Raw genomic sequence first — 19,621 nt, forward strand, 5'->3', positions numbered from 1 at the left:
CCTAAACCATAAATGCATGAGTTAATCTGTGCATAACTTAGAGTCAGTCCTCCTTATCAGCAGTTCCTCTGCATTCCCCAGTTCAACCAACCACAGACCTTGTAGTACTGCTGTATTTACTATTGGAAAATATCCATGTGTAAGTGAACCCATGTAGTTTAAACCTGCATTGTTCAAGGGTCCACTGTATACTTCTGCACATGTGTCAGTCACTGACAAAGGGCTGTCTCCCATGGGATATAAATTTCCAGTAACTTCTGCCTGGCATGCAGGCATTACCACTTCAGGTAACCTGAAGCAGTTCTCCAACAAAGAGATGTAGGCATTGCCTCTTAAGAGGGGAAATGCACCAGGAGCTGCATACAAATATGTTAAAGAGGTCTTTTGAGGTAGTAGTTTTCAGAGTGCAGTACTTGACAAGCAGCATGAAGAAAACTTGGTATTGGTTTGCAAACTTGAGAGCTTCTTGGGTGAAATCTAAAACCACCTATATAAGAAGGGAAAGGAGAGACCAAAGAAAGAGGCAGGTCACCCCAGATTGGTTGGTGGCAATTTTAATAAGCAAAGGAATGTGTATATGAGACTTGACTTCAGGTGGCCAAGAAATTCATCAAGTTGTGTACATTAAAGAGGTACAGCATTTTGTAGGTCAATCACATTCATCAAACCTCAAGAAATAGGTTTGAAAAAAGATATATATCATAAATGCCTGAACTGTCAGACTTTTTGAAATATTTTCTCTCTTGAAAAAGAATACAATTTTTAAAAAAGGAAAACTGTTCTCCAGTGAGGAAAGGGAATGAAGCAACAATATAAAAGAATTGAAGCCATAAATACAACAATAACTCCTAACATTACTGAGCATTTTTTATTCATTTGCTTCTGAATCCAAACATCATTCTTCCCCTTAATTTCTTTGAATCATACCTTTATTCATTTCTTTCCTACTCATGACAAGGGATGTTCAAGATTCAGTTAAATTACTTGTCCCTCACCTCTGGATCTACAATTCCAATAATAAGAAAGAGACAAAGAGCTGTAACAAAACATAGGGACAAGATAACTGTAGACTGTAGGAAGCAGTGTCAGTAAATTATACACAAAGATGCATAAGAATAACCTGGGAGAAATATTTCAAACAGGATATTGAGAGAAGGCCTTTCTGAAAGGTGACATTTGAACTGAAACCTAAAGGACAGAAAGGAACCTACTATTGAATAAACCACAGGGCGAACATTCCAGGATTCCAGGCACGAATGTATTTCTTGAAGATGCTGCTCTAGGGTAAAAAGTAACTAAGTTTTGGAGTTTTTTCTTGCTTGTTTGCTTTTCAGGAGAAATTTAATGGATGCCAGTGTGACTGGAATAATAATGAGGAAATGCAGAATTAGTAGAATCAGATGATGTGGGTCACAATAAATATTTGAATTTTATTCTAAGTGAAATGCAAGGCATTGGTAAATTTTAAGGTAAGTGAAAAATATGATCAGCTTTCCATTTTAAAACAATAACTATTTCTATTATGAAAATAATGAATTAAATGATTGGAAAGGGATAGAAATTATGAGCAAAATTTTTAGAACAATTTAAGCAGTTGCTTTAGGAAACCTGGTGAGAAAATTTGTGATATATAGTTATATTCTCAAAAAGGAACATCATGTAAATTTTGGGCAATTGTGTACCCAGTTTTCTTTCACAGGTTATTTTTGTGAAATACACATTTTTTCATTTTAAATAATATTATAGAAATAAAACTGTGATATAAATAATAGCAAAAATCTATTGTTTCAGTAGTGATATAATTTATTTAAATACAGAAGACCTAAGGACGCCAATTCTAATTTTGAAACATAAATAGCTGGATGATATTTAATGATGTGTTGTCTCCAAAAATGTTATAAATCTTGGAAATAAGCTTTACTTTAAGTAGCATATTACTTAATCATTCATAATGCCCATTGTCTTCCAAAATGAAAGTGAATTGGCTCAGTTTAAGGTATAGTTTTGGATCTTTTAAATGTTATTTCTACAGAAATAAAATAAATATTTTCTTCCCACCTCTAATAGAAAATCTGCTTTAGCTTCTTAAAATTTCTGTGGCAGTGAAGGTTGATGGGGCCTCATAAACCACTGAGAGCCCAACTCTGAAGCACAGGAGACTCTAGCATCCACAAATTGTCTTCTGCATCCTTTGGGAAGATGTCTTTTGGGATTGGCTCCTTAACAAGATCTCCCTGTAGGAGTTCAGCCAGACACCCCTGCAGTCTTATTTTGTGGCAGGCTGACCTACATTACTGAAGGGACCTCAACTCCATATATCAGATTGAAGTGTATTTGTAGAGGTAACTCATTTGCAATCAGAGATTTGTTATTGCAAAAATTGCAGTATTGAAAAGCGAGAGACCATTGGGCTAACGGTGAAATTGTAACAAACTCCATCTATAAATTATATTTATATTACGCCACTATCTCTAGTGGGTTTTTTCCCACTTTTACTTCAAAGACACAAGATCCGTACAGTAATTATTTTAAGAAATTGGATAGAGTGGATGTTAAAAGAAAGATGTGGGGAGAGGGTAGAGCTCAGTGGTAGAGCACATGCTTAGTGTGCAAGAGGTCCAGGGTTCATTCCCCAGCACCTCCATTAAATTAAATTAAAAAACCTAATTACCACTCCCCCCACCCCCCCCAGAAAAGGAGGATGTGTCCTCCGAAAAACAATCCTCAGTGATAAAAATATTATTTTAATATTTTCTTTATGATTATATTTCAGGTGAGCAAAGGCAGAAGATGACTCCTAGAGAGGAATCAAAACAATCTTTAAAAATAAAGCCTTTGTGTCATGTCTATAAATTTCCAGTCACACAAATATATTTTTTAAAGACTAACTGTTTTAGATACATATTCTTGTGTGCTTAAAGACTTACAGAATAGTGTAGGAAGAAAACTGGCCTGAAGAAATTCTCTTCTTTGGTGCTTAAATTCTCTTTGCAACAATATTTATTTTTTTGTTATAAGATTTTCCCCTGCAGGCCTTAAATTTAAAGCTGGAAGTTGAAGTATACAGTGAAATGCCATTTATATAGGGTATACATGCATGCACATGGAACAGTGGTTTATACTTTTCAAGAACACAAGAAAACAGATTCACCTTGAATACACTGGGATGGTTACCTCATGGAGGTAGCGGGGACTGAATAAAGAAATAAAGATGGGAAATGTATTCGTTTTCTTGGACTGCCATAACCAAACACCACAGACTTGGTGGCTTAAACAACAGAAATATATTTCCTCAGTTCTGGAGTCTAGAAGTCCCGGATCAAGAGGATAGCACATTTGGGTTCTTCTGTGAGGCCTCTCTCCCTGGCTTGCAGATAAATGATCAATCATTATTGGATTAGGGCTCACGTTGACAACCCATGTGAACTAATTACTCCTTTAAAGGCCTTGACCCCAAATACACTTACATTCTGAGATACTTAGTCTTCAACATATGAATTCTGGTGGGACAAAATTTAGCCCAGAACAAATTGGAATGAAAAATAAATAATAAAAGAGAGGGGCTTTGCCTGGCCTAAAAGTGATAAGGCATCATGACCTGAGGGACGTACTTATTCTGGGCACCTTGCTCTAGGTTTCAAAACACTTGAAAACATGCACATCTCCAGTGGGCAGAAAATGGCTCCTTGAAATCTGCTCTGCAGAAGTAATACAAATTATTAGAATCTATAAAAATCTTCACAAGTATTCTTAGTATGGAGGAATGCTGGACATATGTATATGGTTTGGCAGTTTATTAAACTAGAAGCTGAACCTAGTTACCAATATGGTACTTTGTACTTGATAATCTAGTATTTTTCACTTTACCCACACTAGTTGGTGGAGAAATAGTATTTCAGTGTTATTGTAATTTCATTTCTCTGATGACTAAGGATGTTAAATCTTTTTGTTTTTTTTTAACATTATTTATTGATTTATAATCATTTTACAATGTTGTGTCAAATTCCAGTGTTCAGTACAATTTTTCAGTCATTCATGGACATATACACTCATTGTCACATTTTTTTCTCTGTGATTTATCATAACATTTTGTGTATATTTCCCTGTGCTATACAGTGTAATCTTGTTTATCTATTCTACAATTTTGAAATCCCAGTCTATCAACCTTTTTGAATGTGTTTACTTACCATTCATATCTCTTCTGTGAAGTGTTTTTTTCAGGTCTCTTCCTCCATCTTTTTAGATTGTCTTTTAGTCATTAACTTATAAAGGACATTTGTGTGTATCTTGGAGCCCATTGACTTACTTTTGTTTCTTGGCTGATAATCAATTGAATACACACATGTGCACATCTTTTGGACTCTAAACTCTGTTCCATTCCTCTCTGTATCTATTTCTATCATATATTTCTCTACTTTGATTATTATAAATTTATAGTCTTGAAATCGGCCATGTAAGTTCTTTCACTTTGTTCTTCTTTGAAATTGTTTCAGCTGTTCTGGGTCTTCTCTCTGCTAAATGGAAACAGACATAAAAGCCAGACATGACCAACCTTGACTTTATGCCTTGAGTGTAGGTCCAGATTTGCCTGCTCACTTCAAGAGTGGTCACCTTTAGTAGCAGTTATTAAATTATTTTAATATTAAAATTGATTTTGAACTTAAAATTAAGTCTCATTGAAAGGTATACTTTGGTCTAAATACTGTAGAGTTAACTTAAGGGATGAGTCACTCAGAGGGTGAGGATAAAATATTAAAAAGAGATAATTTTTCCTTTTGGAGACATCTCTTCCCAACACCTTGAAGTCAGAATGATTTCCTGTTACATGTGGGAAACTTGAAGTGTTTGAGAAAGTTCCTTCAAGAAAGAGTATACTTTGCTGTCTTAATAGAGGAATAATTAGATAGGAATTGAGGAAATCATTCCAGAGTCAGGAAACCAATCACAAGGACTTTTAGAAATAACTAGGGGTTGAGTGAATGCAATTGAGTCAGTAGGGCCTTAAATTATTGCCATTTAAAAATTAATATAAATATATTCCAATTTCCTAACTAAAAGCTTTTGCTGCATCAAGCCATTAATTACATATGTGGTGAATATAAACATAAGAACATGAGAAGTTTTACCTGAGGAAGAGGTGTGAGTGGACAGATATGAAGGGACTTTTACATACGTTGGAAGCATTATTTCTAAGCTATTCATCATTATAATTATGATGAAATATGTGCTTTGTGGTAATTAAGACTATGACCTTAGTGAAGTTTAAAAAGAAGGGAACATTTTAGAACCATTCACATTGTATCTACAATATATAATAGCTGCTGTTACTCACCTATTATCACCACTTTGCAATTTTATCATCACACAATGAAAACGATATGTTAGTAAATATTAGTATCCCTTCTTGAATTTTTTTTTAAATCATGGAAGAACAATCACAGTGCATAATACTTTTCCTTAGTGCTTTTTTTTATTCAAATTATTATGCAAATTTGTAAACCATTTACCCAGCAACACATAGAATGTGGAAGAACCCTTATGAATTTATTTTAGAAATAAAAAGCAATCATATATCATGTTATAAGCACAAAGCTATTTATTACAACATTTTTAGTAGTGGCAAAAGAAATAAAAACTTGCAAACAACCAAGTGTCCATCAGTTAAAGAATGGTCAAATATAAAGTAATTAATCTGGACTCCACTGTTGTATGCTGGTGTTAAAAATGAAAAAACAAAAATTAATCTTTATTGGCCAAGAAAAATACCAATGATGAATTCTCAAGTTAGAAAAGTAAGTTGTAGAGAATATAATGTATTAGGGTTTTTTAAAAGTTCTTTCTGTATGAATGATACTGCAGAATGCTATTAATATTAATTAACTGTATTTGTATATTGTATAAAGTAATGGAAATGCTGTAATTTGGTAAAGAAATAAATGTGACCAAAAAAGTATTTGCAGTATAATATAAAATATTACTCTAGAAAATAAAATTTATTTATAACAGTAAATACGCTTAGGGACAGGATTGAAAACTACCATGGTAAACAAAATTGATATTTTTGGAGACTGCAATTTTGTATTTCTTTTCTTTTGCTTAATTTATGTTTTATATCTTTTCTATTTAAATTTTAAAATATTTTCCAGCTTTATAGAGATTATAATTGATAAATAAAATTTGTATGTATTTCCAGTGTGCAATATGATATTCTGATATATGTATATAAAGGTAATGTGATTATTATAATTAGCTAATTAACATATCCTTTACCTCACATAGATAATTCTTTATTTCTTTTGTGGTGAAAACACTTAAGATGAACTCTCAATAAAGTAAACCACAGTATATTAAAAAAGGGACAAAATTAACAAATTGCATAGATCTGGGATAAAGAGACCCTAGTTCATATTTTGATTTACTTCCCCACAATTTTCTCTTTAAATGCTGACATAGATTGAAGCAAGAATGACTGGGGTAGTGTATATATTTTAAAAACTTTAAAAAGACCACCTCAAACAACAAAGAGAACACTAAGATGTATGGAATCCGTTTATTTGTTGAGTAAGTACACAATCGGAATAAAGTGTTGTTAGCAGAGTCCATTCAAAATATTGGCTCTGTGTATATACAAACCCATGAAGAAGACAAAATAGATGTGACAAAAGTGCAATTAACACCAGAGTGTGCCAGTCATCTCTAATCTTAGTTATCACTGCTAAAGATTTTCAAAAGATTGATGTCATTTTAGTAAATGACCAGAAAACTTAATTTTCTTGTGTTTGCGAATTTTAACTTGTTTGTTGGGAGGCTATAAACCAAAGTTAGCTATAGTGTGATGGTCTATGGGAGACCCAGAGTTAGCCAAAATTTTTCTCATGGTTCTTAATTAAAAAAAAATTCCCAAATGCTCATTCCATCCTTGACATTAAAACATTTGAATGCAATCAGATTGAAAATTCCATTCTGAAGTTCACGCTTTGTTTCTTCTTCAGCTCAGATTCTTGAAGCAGCTTGTTCATGTTGTGTTGTAATCAGAGATTTTGTTACTTTCTTGCCTCTTGTCTGACCTACGCACTTTTCATGGTCTAATTTTATTTAACTTACAGTGACTGCTATAACATACACATTACTAATTTTCTGGTTAATGGTAGTCCATGTTGACTATTTAAGGCTTTTTCCTTCACCTCTGCAAGTCAAAATTTGAGCAAGAATTTGGCATAATCTGCCTTATGTCTAAAAGAATTTAAGTTCCATTATGACCTTGAAAATTATCTGGCTACAATATTTATTCAATTGAAGTGGAAAAGAGTACAAGGAGTTTAAAGAGAAAATGTTTTATTCAGAAAAAGAGAAAAACAATCTCATAAAACATTCCCACTTTTTGATGCTATAATCAGAGTGATAGAATATTAAATAACAATTGTCGGACCTACTTTTGTAACTGAATATTAAGATATTAATGGGGAATTTTGCATTGATTGGTTAAAGTTCTCTTCAGAGCATCTTTTACTTCTTTGTTCCTCAGGCTATAGATCAATGGATTCAGCATAGGAATCACTAGGGTGTAAAACACAGAGGCCATTTTATCAATAGCAAAAGCATGGCTGGATTTGGTTTGCAGGTGAATAAACAATAATGACCCACAGAACACGACCACCACTGTCAGATGGGAGCTGGAAGTGGATAAGGCTTGGTGTCTTCCATTCCATTGAGTTCATTCTGAGAATGGTCACAAGAATAAACATGTAAGACACAAGAACAACCAAGAGGGAAGAGAGCGAATTGCACTCTGAAAAGATCAAAATGATCAATTGTAACTCATGTGTGTCAGAGCAGAGCAGTCACAGTAAAAGTAACTGATGATGTTAGAGTCACAGAAGGACAACTGAAATAACTTAATGGTGAGAAATAGTGACACAAATGTGCCATAGAGATAGGGAGTAAGTACCAGCCCCCAACACACTTTCTCTGCCAGGATGACCCTGTAGAGAAGAGGCTTGCAGATGGCGATGTAGTGATCATAGGCCATTGCTGATAGGATGAACAGTTCAGTGATGATGAAAACCTCAAAGAAGGCTAGCTGGGTGGCACACGAATAGTAGGAAATTGTATTTTTGTGCACCACAAAGTTGACCATTATTTTGGGGCCAGTGGAGTAACCAAGATCAGTAGTTGACAAATGTCTAAGGAAAAAGTACATGGGAGTATGTAGCTTGGAGTCCAAATGGGTCAATATAACCATGCCCAGATTGCCCATCACTGTGACCAAGCATATGACTAGGAAGATTCCAAAAAGAGGCACCTGCAGCCCTGGGCTGTCAGTGAGCCCCAGGAGAATAAATCCTGTCACTTTGAATACTGCAGTATGGTTATGTTTCTCCATATGGTTCATCCTGGTAACCTGTGTGTAAAATCAATATTGATTATATTTGAGATGCTATCTTCTAAGAGAATTTCATACATGATGCATGAGATTCAGTCATTTTTCTTTGTCTCAAATTGTAAATAAAGATTCCTCTTCCCATCAGGTCAAAACTGTACACATCTACATTCACACTGCAGTGAAAGAGCCTAATGATTAGCATTTTTTATTGTAATGTAAGTTCCTGACATTAAGCTTTTGATTGCTGAGTCAGTCCATTTCAAAGACATCCACCTCAAATAAATATATGTCCAGCTACACAATCAGGTAGCCAGCCTGCCCTGTCTGTTAACTTCTCTTTTAGAAAACCCTAGATGTTGTAGGTAACTGACTGCTTGATTGACCCTGCTTTTTTCCTTCCTGCATTTTAATTCCTACTTGTGTTTTAAATACACCATTAAAAAGTGAATCTAGGTGCCCGCCCTTGACCACAATCAAGCCAGAACTCATGATATTCTCTCTCTCTCTTCCTCTCTCCTCAGCCTCTCTGCCTGGCCCTGAGTATGCCATGTACCCTCCAGAATGTGGGCAATAAATCTTGTTTTTCAAAAGTTCCCTGAAAATTGTTGCTTAGGTGCATCCTGCAATTGTAATAAAATTCACAAGGGCTGGTCCAGCCACCACACACTAGCTCTGGTTGGGGAAATGTCTGTGGGGGCTCACTACAAATAGTAAGGGGCACTTGAGTGCCCACAGGCATTCCTAGTTGATAGAATCACTACCAATCTGCTGAGACCAATGTGAAACACAGATTCATTAAAGCTTTGGTAAAGCATGTTATAAGGGGGCAAGACAATTTGAAGATATTTTTTGAGACGGCTACTATGGCCTACTTCTTTTAACCCAAGTCTTTTGAACTATATCAAGTGACTTATTATATTTCAGGTTTTAAAAATTTCCATGTAATTTGTAAAAGAAAAAATCTACACCCAAACCATAAATCTTATATTATTAACAATCATCATATCTCTTTAAAGTTGCAAGACACAAAAAGACTTTCTAAACGTTTGGATTGACAAGTTAGACGGTGATCAGAAAATCCTCTGAGTACTGAGTACAGATTTCAGTACTTCTCACTGACTCTAGCCCAGCTTGTTTTCCCAACACAAGCTCCAATGTTGTAGTATTTTAGTTTCAGTGTTTTGTTATTAGTATCTTTGTCCTCATTTGCCACATCAGTTGTTTCTGACTATTGAGTCACCTTGAAGGGTCTTCCAATCACACATACCTCTTATGCATAAAGAGGGCTCTCCACTCTTATTATTTACTAATGCTGATGGATTATGGAAATTTATGTAAAGAGATCCACTGGAAAGAAGAATACAAATGAATATCAAGCACTGATATAGAACTCATTAAATGCCAGGCATTTAACTGAGCACTTCACATATATTAAATCATATGATCCACACAATCACTCTAGGAAATAAACTGTAAAGTCAGCTGTCTGTTTTCACAGGGGATTGATTCCAGGACCTGCTGTAGATACCAACATCTGCAAATGCTTAAACCTTAAAGGCCACCTTCCACATCCACAGGGGATTCTGCATCTGCAAATTCAACAAACCATCACTGATAAACATAGTAGCATACATACTGAAAACAAATTTGCATGTAAGTGGATTGTGCAGTTCAAACCCATGTTGTTTGAACGTCAACTGTATTAGCATAATCCATCTAAGTGTCAAGGAAACTGGGGCATAGGAAGTGAAATAACTAATGTTACTCAGGTAATAAATGGTATTAATAAAAGTTATTCTGTCTTCAGAATATATCCTCATAAACACAGAGACATTCTTCTGCTTTGTTAAGGTCACCCTAAGTACAGAGGAAGGGAAAGTGGGACAGGAGGGACACCAATTGAATTAGGATAGAAAAAGATTCTTGTTAAGATAGATAACTGAAGCATTAAGTTTATTTTAAAAACTGAGATGATCTAAATGCACAGAACAGAGTATCAGAGATGATATAACAGATCTGTCCTGCACATGAGTTCTACTGATGACCGGAAAGTACATTGCAAGGGGAGAAACAGTTTTGTAGAATTTAACACCCTTCAAGGTCTACGGTGATGATTGAGTTTAAGCTGTATGTCCCGAGAAATTGTTGAAGTCCAGTGTTTCTACTCACCTTACTGAAGAATCTGCTTTTACTTTCTACTGTTTTAATCCTCATTGTCTGTTGCAGAATGTTTTTAAGTGTTTTTCTATCCCCTTGAGACTCATTTTGTTAAAGTTTTGATCTGGTTCAAGGATAAAAAAAAAAGTACATAATTACCTGAGGGTGGGTGTCTTGTATACGCATTAATTATTCTCTAAATGTTCTATTAGGAAAAATAAAAAATATTTCATGCCTGGGTCTAATGAAATAAATTATACATCACTAAACACTGAATAACATAGGTATAATTTTGTCAGTATCTCAGTTACACAATTAATATGCATATTAGGTGCATCTCACACACATGCACACAAAATGCACGAGCAAATGAACAAATGACTTTGTAGAAAAAGATTATACAATATTTGATAATACAGTGTCCATTAACCAAGAATATTTTTGATGGAAATATAATCCTTATGTCAACCTATAGGTTGACAATTACAGGTTGAATTCTAAGGATTTCTCTTTATCATTGGTTTTCAGATATTTTATGTGATGTGATCCGGTATAATTTCCTTTCTGTTTATCCTGCTTAGAATTATTTTAGCTTCTTATACCTTGGGTTATAGGGTTTCTTTTTTTTAAATTCTGTCCAACGTTCTTCCAGTGGTTTTGCTGCACCATGTAATGTCTTCTTCCCTCTTGGATCTACACTTAAATGTACAATATGTAGCTTGTTATTTTTCTACAGATCACTAAGACTATTTTCATGGTATTTATTCAGTATTTTTATTTCTCTCTGGCTTTATTTTAGGTAACCTCTATTGTGATGTGTTTAAGAGAAGTTATTGTTTATTTTTCACTGTAGAATTTGCTGTTACTCTTATTCAGCAAATATTAGTTTATATCTAGTACTCTATTTTCATCTTCTGAATTCCCATTAGGTTATTTTTAAACTTTTTTTTGCCTCCTCAAAAGTTTAGTGTTTTAATTAATTTATTCAGTATGTTGAACATATTTATAATAAATTTAAAGTCCTTGCCCAATAATTCTATCATCACTGTCATTTAAGAATCTATTTTAATCATCTCCTGGGTGAGATCACATGTTCCTGCTTTCACATATGTCTAGTATTTGGGATTGAATGCTAAATATTGTGAATTTTTATGTTAATAAGCATTGTATTTTTTCTGTCTTCTTAAAAGAATGTTAAACATTTTAAACAGGGATTTGGTGGCTCTGTTTAGGACTTGTTTTCAAATTGTATGAATAGAAGCCTAAAGTAGATTTTACCTCTGAGATCCTCTATACTGGATGCCCAGGTGCTGAACAAAGATTCTGCTTTCTGGCTTTTTGTAACTCTAATCTCTTCCTGGGCTTTTTCATCTCTGGAATTATTCAGCTTATAATTCTGTGATTATTTTTTTAATAGATTTGTAGACTTTCACTGTAGACATGCCAAAATTAATGTTCAGTAAGAAACTCAAAGAAACCTTGTAATATTGTTACTTTAAGTGTAAATGGATTAAAGTCTCCAAAAGCAGAGACTAGTAGAATGAATTAAAACAAAATCATGATCCAATTATCTGCTTTCTTTAAGAGGATTACTGTTTACACTGATGTTTTGTGCAGAAAATACAATGAAAACATGATTGAAAAGATACCTGCCGTAAAGAAAAAAAAACTGACAGAAACAAACACAATTTGCTGACATAGAGTTTAATAATTGTTTCTGTTGGCAGAGATGGGGAATTCTGTGGAATCATTAAAGGAAACATTGAATCAACAGCATGGATTGTTGGGATGTTGGGGAATGAGTGACATTTAATTGAGATCTAAAATATGAAGATTCATTCGGCTGAATATAAGCAAAACAATGCATTTGTCTCTGCATTTTAATTATCCTTTGCTCTGGAGCCAAAAAGAATGCAATTATAATTGTTAGAAATATTATCAAGTAACATTTGCCTTTATCATAGTTTATTAAAACAATATTCTATATTGGATATTAGATACAAAGTTTGCATTGATTCTTAAAGATTCTATAAAAGGTGTTTTTTACTTCTTTGTTCCTTAAGCTGTAGATGAAGGGGTTAAGCATCGGGATCACTAAAGTGTAAAACATGGAAGCCATTTTATCAGTATGGAAGGAATAAGCGGAGTTAGGCTCCATGTACATAAAGAGCAGAGACCCATAGAACACAACCACCACTGTCAGATGTGAACCACATTTAGGGAAAACTTTTTTCCTGCCCTCTGCAGAATGCATTCAAAGTATGTGTATCAGAATCAGTACGTAGTATAGTAGGATGTCCACCAGCACATGACGAAGTCTCCGGAACATGATGACACTGTAGCACAGAGGGTGACAGATGGCCAAATAGCAGTCATAGGCCATGGGTGACAGGATAAAAAAATCACTGATAAAGAACATAAGAAAGAAAGCCAACTGTGTGACACATGCATAATAGGATATGGTATTTTGATCCACAATAAAACTTACCAGCATCTTGGGACAAATGACAGTAGAATTACCAAGATCAATGAAAACCAGATGTTTGATTAAAAAAACACATAGGTGTGTGTAGATGAGAGTCCACTTGGGTCAAGATAATCATGCCCAGATTGCCCAACACTGACTGTGTAGATGATGAGGAAGACCCCAAAAAGGGGGACCAGCAGTTCAGGCTGCATTGTGACTCCCATCAGAATGAATTCAGTCAATGATGATAGATTCTGCTGGCCCATTTAGTCCTGTTAGCTTTTCTGGGAAAAATTAGCGGGGTTGTTATTAGTTTCATTTAGTGTCACCTGAACAAAGACAGAATGGATGTTTTCTTAGTAATAGGACATAGAAAAATAATTTCCACATCTGATTTTGATACTAAAATAAATGACAGAATCTTTTACTTCCCAAGAAAGGGTAGTCAAATGAAACACATGCTCAGTTATGACATATGAGACTCTAAAGAGTCAGAAATATTTGGAACATGTCCATTGATTTAGAAAAATCCATACTGGTGTTAACAGAGAAATGTTAGACTTCATTTCATCTACACAATCGTATCCCGATTTTTCTTTCATACACTTCCATTTTTGTCTGAGAATTTTTGTAGTGCTCTCAGATTTTACAAAAGTCTATATAAAGAGCATAATACTGGAATTTTAAAATATTTCAGTGATAATGTCATCCACTGCATTTTATAAAATTTATGTAGGAAGTCAGTAAAACTAAGTGGAACCACTCTGGTTGAAGATAATGAACCTGCTTTATCTTAATCCACCTGGATTCCCTTCCTTTCACATTCAGTTTCTTCTCCATGAAAACCTGGAATTCTGCAAGCATGATTTTCAGTTGGAGGAGTCAGTGGAGTTCAACATGCTCAATCAGGCAAAATGCAGGACAGAATTACTACAACATAATAGAATGCTCAGCTCTAGCCTGCCCAGTCCAAATGGACCAAGGCAGGAATTCCTTCCTATCAGGTGAAAGTTCTGGGCATTGTTGAAGAAAAATTAATCAGTCAAACTAAGAAAGAAATGGAGGATTTTATTCTAATGAAATTGAGGATTATAATCCAGGAACAGCCTCTCAGAAAGCTCTGAGAACTGTCCACATATTAAAGGTCAAAACATAGTTACATAAGTTTTTGAAACAGAGGGCTGTGCATTAAGTGACGTATTATTGACAGTTTACACAATCCAGCTCTACCCATAGAAGGTGAGTAGTGGGTCATGGGTCATTGTGGTCCCTTACAAGATTAAAAAGGAAAGCTGTCTCCTAAGGAGTTACCTTATTGACAGAATGTACCTCTTTGTGGTTGAGCTGATGGGTATTTCTGCTGATGGGGGGTTTGGTGCATAATGCAGACACACAATGCATAGCAGAGGGGAGAAGAAGTTAAAGGGCAGAGGACAATTTTTATGGTTAAAGTTCTTTGGCTTACCGTAGAATATAAATTTTTATTTCATCAGAGCTGTCAGGGAGGAAGAAATTTTCCTCTACCCTTCTAAGTTCTTTTGGCTGGTCTAAGAATTAAATTGCTGTGAGACAGATTAACAGGAGAAAATCAAATAAAATTTATATAACATGCCCACGTCAGAGAGGACAGAGGCTGTAGTGAGAACTGTCATGGCAAAATACTTTCTTCCAAAGAGAAAAAAGAAGAAAACAGTCCCTCCCTCCCACATACCTGGGATGACTACAACGGGGGGTGGCGGGTAGGGAAAGGAGGAAGGATGAGGGTCTGAGCCGGGCCACGAGGGGCTGCACTCACTTTCCATAGGGCCCCAGGTCTGCCATGATGTACATCGTCTGAAGAGGGGTGTTGATGACATGATTATTCCTCACAAACTCTTCTGAGGGCTCCCAGGTGATGATTCGTGACTTAAGGATGCCACCCTCCCTGGGAGACACCACAGGAAGGGTCACTCCCCTGGCCCCCCAAGAAGAGCCTGAAGGAGGAACATAGGGGAGCACACCAGGGTGGGGGCCTCCGCAGAATGGGACACTTGAGTCAGCAGGCAGACAGAACACTGGCCTGGAAGGACCACAAAGGCCCCCCAGCCGCCATCCACACTGGTACTCACATCCCTCGCCTGTCTTGCCGGCGCCGCCTGACATTTGCCATTCGCTCGACCAGGAAGGATGGCATCTCACTGGCTGCGGTGGTCATTTTCTGACAGTGCTGGGAAAACAGGGCAGCCCTGTGTAAGCCATCTGGTCAGGGCCACATGGGACCAAGCACCTGGAGGGAAGTCCTCCTTCTGAAACCTCACCCGAGACCTGACCCTAAGAGGCACAGCCACCTCACAGTTACACATGTTAATGGAGGGGACAACCCAAAGGAGAGTCCAACCAAGCCTTGGTTTGCCCTAAGATTTCAGCAGCATCCTATCCTTCAGAAATGAATTTATTTGTGCTAATATTAAAATGAGCCTGCAGTCTCTAAGCACATACCACCAAAAAGTTGGGTGAGTCTGCCTGCTAGACGTTGACATTCACTAGGTAGCTGGAAGATGCCACATGTAATACAAGTGTTCTGTAGAGAATCTGCACATGAGTAATGAACACTTCACTGTAATTTTCTTTACCAAAACAGACAACCCAAACTTTATATCTACCAACCCACAGCTTTCCTAATAAAAGCATCAACCTTTCAAAAACGTTCACCTAACACCTGATCCTTGCAGAAATCTACAAGGTCACAGACAAAAATCAGAAAATACATGCTCTACTCTCCCTCAAGGAGTTTGAAATCTCACTGAAGAAAAGGTAAAACTGAAGTCCCCGAGGGCATGTTGTCACAGGCAAAATGAGGACATAAGCCATTCCCTGTGTTGTACTGAATTCCTCTTAAAACTCATATATATTCAGTTTTGGCTGAATCCATGTTGAATTTGATCTATATGGTTCTAGACTCCACCCACCTGTCTGATCTCACGATGCATGGAGGAAAAGCCCAGTGGCTGTTTCTCCCAATTTACAGTCTGCAAGTCTAGCATTAGAGATACTGACACATTTCTATGGACACTTTAAATGATCTCCAGGACCCTTTTGGGCAAGTGGCTTGACAGGGAAGTCCCCACTGCAAGCTCATCTCACCACGATGCCATGTACCTCCGGCAGTCAGCCATACACAAAAGGCTGAGTTTGGCAGGAGACCTGCCACCATCTCCCTGCCAAATGGTCTCTCGTGACTCAGAGCCTCAAACTTGCCTTAAACAGAGGGGAAAAGTCCCTTTCTGAGATGAGTTTCTTGGCCCAACTGTGCTTTGTACAAACACAATCTTTGTCTGTTTCGGTCTTGTGGGTTTTGAGAAGCAGCTGCTGAATTGTGGCGAAAAATTAAAAATAAAATAAAATAAAAATAGAGACACTGCTGGCTCCCCCAGTCCCTCCAGCAGGTGGAGCAGGGAGCTGCAGCCACAGCACCTGTGGACTGTGCCCACCTACTCTGGCCTGGCTGCCAGTGGCACACCGTGGCTCCTAGACAGGCTCTCCATCTCCCCTGAACAGGCTTCTGTCTTAACAGACAGTGGGGCCAGAAAGCTAGGGAAGGCAAAGGTGAAGGGAGCTATGGGACTTGGGAAAAGAACAATATCTCCTCCAAGTTGGTGAATCTGTCAGAGTCAGTGTAAGTAAAGATTCGTCGGTTCTTCCTGCCATCCGAATCCTCCAGCTTCAGAATCTCTTGACGGTACTGATGATCCAAAGGACTCTGGCAGGCTGCTTCATTTTGATACAGATCTACTTCAAACTGAGGTCACAAGGAAACAGAGATCTACTAAGAATAGGTCAAATTTTTTTCCTGTAACTGGTCAAATCAGCTCTCTAGAGATGATGCAATCCAACACGTTTTCACAACCAACTCTCATTTGTCTAAACTAATGGAGGACAGGGGATCCAAAGGAGATTAGAGCTAAAAGGAACCAGAGTGATAGTCTAATTCAACTCTACTGTTACAGAATTGACATAGCAAAACAGTAATTCTTTCTGTGGCCCAGAGGTGGAAAGTGCCTTAGCCAGGATCACAAAACTGGGTAGTGGCAGGCATGATGTTACACTGACCCCGTGAATACAGCAGTGGGAAGTATACAACTGCTACAACCTTCTGGAAATCAGTTTGGTGATATGGATCAAGAATCTTTCCCAGCTACCAGCCAGGTGGGAGGTGGACCAGGTGGAGGTAGACTGAGCAGACAAGTGGCACTGGCTCACCTGGCTAAAGAGCTTCTCTTGCCACCCAATCACAGCCTCCTCCTCTTCATCTTCATCTGGGCGGTGTCCACCTCCAAAGACAACAGAGAGTCAATTGTTTGAGCCAAACCAGCACCACTTCTTGCTCTGTAGTTGGTTATAACCAAAGTCCCTGCTCTTACATTTGCCACAAAACCTGTTGGAACTCACTGGTTTATTAAGCACTCACCCTAGACTCACTCTAGAGATGCTGTAGATATGTGTAGAAGCCAAGATTAGGACCTAAGAAGTCTTAATCACTAATCTGGATAAATGGAAGTCATGCCTTCCAGGAATTATTTATTCTAACTCAGTGTGAGGCACTGAAATTTAGAAATAGGCTGAATGGCTCTTCCTCAATCCCAACTGTCAATATTTGCTAGAAAAAAAACTGTGGTGTTTTTATCTTTACTATTCCTGAAACCATATATCTAGAATCAAACACTGTAACCTTAAGAGACTAAGTATTAGTAAAGAAAAGGAAAGTCGAATAACTTTTATTTTAAATCTTGTCTGCAGTTAGTATTTATTCTTTTCAGATTGTACATTCATATCCTTCGCCCATTTTCTTTTTTTTTTTTTTTTAATGGAGGTACTGGGAGTCAAACCCAGGATCTCATACATGCTAAGCATGGGCTCTACCCTCCCTGCAAAGAACAGATTTTTTTTAAAGAACCAAATCTAATACATATACTCCTGGCTGGGTATGCCTTTTTCAAAGATACATGCTTCACAACCCACCAGCTCACACTCTTGCTCAGAAATATTTTTGAACAGACAACAAAAGCAGAGAGAGCAGTGACCTAACACAAACACAATGTCCTCTCTTGCTCACTTTTCTGGCTTCCCAGATAAGGAAAACTGCAAGAGTAAAAATGATGTTCATATATACATTTCCCAAGCAGACCCCCATTTGTAAATTGTTTTGAAAAGGGTTTGTAAGTATATTTCAAGCCTGGAGCATTCTTTCTTAGAAAAAAAAATGCCACAAATGGTATTTAGGTTGACAGGCAAATTTATAACATATCTAAAGTATGGTATTTGCTATTTCACTACATTTGACCACAATTCAGATCAGTATCTTGATGGCAGGAATTACGCTTATTCAATTTTTATGCAACATAATGTAGTTTAAACTGCCTGGGATCAAATCCTGGCTTCAACGCTTACCAGCCATGTGACCTTGGACAAGAAACTCAACCTCTTTATGCCTTTCCCCAGACTACAGACCTGGGTCTACTTTGTCTTAAGAGGTAACCTCACCCTAGGCCCTTCCCCAGATCCCCAAGGGGCCACATCACCACCATACACCCACTGGCGGTTGGGGGAGGCTTAAAGTGGCCAAGTCTATGAGGTCCTTTCCGGCCTGGGCAGCAGGCTGGTAATGGAGGTAGTTGCTTGATGTGATTCTTTGCAGGTGGACTCTGCCAGGGAAAGCGAAGCCCCAAATACCCGTTACAAGACACACAACCAGGAGATAAACACAGAGCAAAAACGGGGGAAACAAAACACAGTAGAGGGGAGGGCTAAGGCAACAGAGAGGGAGGTGAGTGGGGCACGGGGTCCTAAGAAGAGTAAGGATGAGGAAGTACACTGGGGACACAGGGCTCCGAGGAATGTGGGAAAGGAAAGGTCCTGAAAGGGTGGGTCTGGAAGCTGTGAGTTGAAGAGGGTTCCGGGTGGTGAGGGAGACGCGGGGAGACCGGGCAGAGGTCAGGATTGCAAACGGAAGTAGGGGCCCTGAACAACCGAGAACTGTAGTTCAGGTTCCAATTATCTGAGAGCATAAAAGCACGGAGCTCTGAGGCAACGCGACTACCGGAGGCGGAGGTTGCGCACGGGGTCCCGGGAGCGATACACGGCCTCTCCGGTGTCTGTGCTCCAGGCGGCCTCCGCCATGACAGCCGCGCCGCGCCGCGCCGCGCCGGGGCCGGAAAGCGCGTCGCCCCAGTCCCCCTGGCAACGGGGGCGGGGGTTCGGGAGGCGGCGGAGGCGCTGCGCGCGCAACTCGCGGTTCCCCACGCGCCGCCGCAGCCGCCTGCCCAGCGCGGGCGCCACCCGGGCGGAGCCCCGTTGTGCGCTCAAGCCGGGGTCCTTTTGGGGTCACCGCTTAGAACGTGTGCGAACGAAGCGCGCTTATACCCAAGGCCAGGCTTGATGCACTTTCCAAACGAGGAAACTAAAGCAGAACCATCGGCCCCTTTTACAGAGATTCAGACAGAAATGGTGATGGAGACCAAACCCAAGTGTCCTGAGTTCTCAGCTACTAGTTTGTCTGCCACACGACTCAGCCTTCCACTGAATGCTGGGAAACTTTGGCCTGTAAATCAGTGGACGTGACTCACAGAATGTACCCA

At 38.1% G+C, this 19,621-nt stretch overlaps 1 protein-coding gene and 1 pseudogene across 1 annotated transcript; both read right to left on the reverse strand.

Annotated features, from left to right (window-relative positions):
- Window positions 1-7,436: 7,436 nt before the first annotated feature.
- On the reverse strand, window positions 7,437-8,392 carry LOC140694519 (olfactory receptor 8K1-like; annotated as a pseudogene).
- Window positions 8,393-12,632: 4,240 nt separating this feature from the next.
- Window positions 12,633-19,215, reverse strand: LOC140694400 (tectonic-like complex member MKS1). Its single transcript, XM_072957662.1, has 5 exons — window positions 19,084-19,215; window positions 17,247-17,317; window positions 15,116-15,213; window positions 14,803-14,931; window positions 12,633-12,945 (listed from the first exon to the last, which is right to left on the reverse strand). Exons 3-5 carry the CDS (start codon window positions 15,199-15,201, stop codon window positions 12,795-12,797), a joined length of 366 nt encoding a protein of 121 aa, XP_072813763.1. The 5' UTR covers window positions 15,202-15,213; window positions 17,247-17,317; window positions 19,084-19,215; the 3' UTR covers window positions 12,633-12,794.
- Window positions 19,216-19,621: the final 406 nt, after the last annotated feature.

Source organism: Vicugna pacos, unplaced genomic scaffold, assembly GCF_048564905.1.
Source record: "Vicugna pacos unplaced genomic scaffold, VicPac4 scaffold_21, whole genome shotgun sequence".
NCBI classification, from domain to species: domain Eukaryota; kingdom Metazoa; phylum Chordata; class Mammalia; order Artiodactyla; family Camelidae; genus Vicugna; species Vicugna pacos.

What these genes read in the sequence shown, in the direction of transcription:
- LOC140694400 (XM_072957662.1), bottom strand. Translation starts at nt 15,201, where the DNA reads ATGACCACCGCAGCCAGTGAGATGCCATCCTTCCTGGTCGAGCGAATG. An exon ending in CGGCAAGACAGGCGAGGGAT is followed by an intron (nt 14,932 to 15,115) that starts GTGAGTACCAGT and finishes GGTGTCTCCCAG; the next exon opens with GGAGGGTGGCATCCTTAAGT. An exon ending in GACCTGGGGCCCTATGGAAA is followed by an intron (nt 12,946 to 14,802) that starts GTGAGTGCAGCC and finishes GTTCTTTATCAG; the next exon opens with TGATTTTTTTATCCTGTCAC.